This window comes from Cyprinodon variegatus, unplaced genomic scaffold (assembly GCF_000732505.1).
Source record: "Cyprinodon variegatus isolate N-32 unplaced genomic scaffold, C_variegatus-1.0 Scaffold1058, whole genome shotgun sequence".
NCBI lineage: Eukaryota > Metazoa > Chordata > Actinopteri > Cyprinodontiformes > Cyprinodontidae > Cyprinodon > Cyprinodon variegatus.
In genome coordinates, this window is record NW_015151511.1 from 187650 (window position 1) to 190581 (window position 2932).

Sequence of the window (2932 nt, forward strand, 5' to 3'; positions counted from 1 at the left end):
CAGCGCTGCAGTCAGAGCCGCAGGATGTTTACCCTCAGCGTCCAGACTGCAAATGAAGCGCGCATGCGCCGGGATTGACTGTGCAAATTGATCACGTGGTGCCGCTCCGCCGTGACTTACATTCAAGGCGGGAGCAAGCGGGATGTAAATGTAAAATGTTATTTGGTCTTAAATAAATAAATGAATTTGAAATATTTTATCTTAAATAAATAACAGCATTTGATTCACACAGCCACAGTCAGTCACTTAATCACCTTGTCCATTGGGTTTCCCTCTCTAAGATTAACATTGATCTGCTGGTGAGAATCATTATTTCTCAGTCTAAACTGTACAGTCAAAAATACAGAAAAGAGTGGGAATCAAACCCTGAATAAAGTAGCTCTATATATTGTTTAGTAAAGTGAGTAAAAACACTATATATAGTGTTTTTATATATAGTAAAAAACACTATATATATAGTAAAAACACTATATATAGTGTTTTTACTCACTTTCTGTCTTTCTGTAACGACATTATTTCTCCCACAGCATCAATAACATGCACATCACTTCCTGTGGCAGATTATGCAAATTAGGCGATGACTTTTAGCACAGCCAATAGCTACTTTCCTTACTGAGGAGTTGGCAACACTGGTTTAAAGTGAATAGAAAGAGTTTTCAAAGTTTGTGATCAAAAATTGCAAGTACCAGAATATACAATTGAATATTTTTCATCGGCAGGTTTTAACATTTCGAGTTAATTTGGGTATTTATAAACTGTTTCTACATAGTTCATAAAAAAATGTTTTAGTGCAGCATTCTTCCAGCTTTATTTTAACCTTTGGACTTTAACTCTGTGATATTTATTTATTTTGCATATGCAGAATGTCTGCAGAAGCGATAACATCCTATAGGTAATTGCTGTCCCTCCAAAAAACTCCTACATCAACTTTTCTTATTGGTTGACGCTCAGGCGTCCAGCGGCAAAAGTTCAATTTACTGAACTCTAGCATCGAATGCTCAGACGCCTGAACGCTGGGACACAAGAACGCTCTAAATGCACGACTACTGAAGCCCGAATGTACTGCCGGTCCCATAGATGCTGTCCCATATAGACTTTGCATGTAAACCAGACATCCCAGAATGCGTTTGGTGTGAAAGCAGCATTAGACCATGTAATATACTGACAGGCAGCTGAGGAGAAAGATGCTTGTTTGGTTGTCTTGTCTTCCTCCTCATCTCCTTCTCCTGCTTTGCTGGAAATGATGCTGATTCCAGAATCTGCAGGGCTGCTACTCGCCACCGACGTCCCCGCGGGCATTGGTGCCCTGAGCGGGACTTGAACATCAGCAGAAACTTCATTCTGAGTTTATTGGGGAAGCAAAACAAATGTTAAAATTTTTAATAATCATATAAAAAGATGAAGGAATTATTACTTATTCATGAATAAAATCATGAAACAATCGTATGGAGAATCTGTTTCCATAGCAACAGCTTTAACCTGATTACTGATCCTTCCAGCAGCAGATGCAGGTTTTTGATGGGAAACCTCCGATTGTTCGGCGGCTGCTTCAGTTGCCTTCTTATCAACAGCTGCCTTGAGGTTGTTCATGGCTTCCTCCAGGAGGCGGCGCTTTTTGTCCCGCTCTCGTTTTATGGCAGTCACTCGGTTTCTGATCGCCTTGGCAATCACCTTGTAATCTGCCTTGCACACGAATCCTAGAATCACCTGCAGACAAAGAATGACAGGTGAGACCAGCTGCCAGGTGATAAATCCTTTGTCATGTGAGCAGCGTGGGGTCGAGGCTACCATCTCCTGAGCCACCTCCTCAGGGACGTCCTTGTACAGCTCAAACAGGAACTCGATGGCGTTGTTGTCTTTGTATTTGCCTCGAAGTTTCTTTTTGTCGTCCACCCTGAGCCAGAGTTTCAGCGCCGCCTTTGTACCATCATCTTCCTCGCCCAGCTCCACGTAGACTCCTGTCTTTTCCTGGAAGAAGCGGTGCTCCAGCAGGTCATGAACCGTAAACCTACAGAGCGGGACATCAACAAACGGCTGAGTTCACTCTGACACATGGAGAAGACACACTGAGGTAACCAAACAGGAGAAAAAGATTAAGTTACTGTCATAATGGCGTTTTCAGTAACAACAAAGACGTGTTGGTGTGTGAGGTGAAGTGTCAGAAAAATGTCTTTGGTAGCCATGATTATAAAACTAAGTGTTATTAATGACACCTTCAAAGTCTGATGTTGACTGATAATATTAACGAGGACATCCAGGCAGCATGGAGCTGCTTCCTAACTGATATCTGGGCTTTATGGATACATTTATTTGTGTTTCTGTAGAACCCTGAAACCCTTTGGATCAATGGCACTGACCTCTTCCTGTTTAATGAACAGCGATGGGCAGAAAGTGTATGATCAGCTGACAGCTGATAACCGCTGAGCATTATGGGTCAGGAAACATTGAGAATCCCAGACATTGCATTAGTTTCCAAAGTCTCTGGAAAACTTAAATACTCCATTATGAACAGCTGGTTCAGTGGTTGTTAAATGTTTACAGCAATTAAAGTGAATTCCTCAGTCTTCGTTACATTTATTGATCTGTTGGACACTGGAGAGAGGAAACCTTTAAATACAGGCTAACTTTATTTGTGCCAGGACCTGTTAGTGCCCTCATAGATCACTGTAGTGTTCTATAATTGATGTTTCATATGAACTGAAAGTATTCCAGTAGGGTGAGATTTCAGTTTCTGTACAGCCTGTTCAAGGGGAGGGGGGGTGCGGTGTCCGAGGCCTCACTGTCATTAAAGGGCATCTGAACCATATTGTATAAAAGGTAGGGCAGTTATATCATGCAGCCTTCAATTGACGGCAGTTTTTACTTAATCAATTCAGTGTCTCTTCCTTTAAAACAGCGGTCTTCAACGTTTTCCAGGCCAAGGACCCCCAAA

General features: G+C 41.9%; 2 protein-coding genes across 2 annotated transcripts in view; one reads left to right on the forward strand and one right to left on the reverse strand.

Moving 5' to 3' along the window:
• Nucleotides 1-2932, reverse strand: part of LOC107101144 (serine/threonine-protein kinase WNK4-like) — a 26650-nt gene that overhangs the window by 15405 nt on the left and 8313 nt on the right. Inside the window, exons 7-9 of the mRNA XM_015399934.1 lie at nucleotides 1789-2008; nucleotides 1480-1707; nucleotides 1167-1341 (exon numbers count right to left, since the gene is read on the reverse strand). Coding sequence (XP_015255420.1) covers nucleotides 1167-1341; nucleotides 1480-1707; nucleotides 1789-2008 — 623 coding nt within the window. The remainder of the gene's footprint in view (nucleotides 1-1166; nucleotides 1342-1479; nucleotides 1708-1788; nucleotides 2009-2932) is intronic.
• LOC107101149 (leucine-rich repeat-containing protein 3B-like) overlaps nucleotides 2014-2932 on the forward strand; it is a 12470-nt gene continuing 11551 nt past the window's right edge. Inside the window, exon 1 of the mRNA XM_015399939.1 lies at nucleotides 2014-2071. The gene's annotated coding sequence lies outside the window, so the exon portion shown is untranslated. The remainder of the gene's footprint in view (nucleotides 2072-2932) is intronic.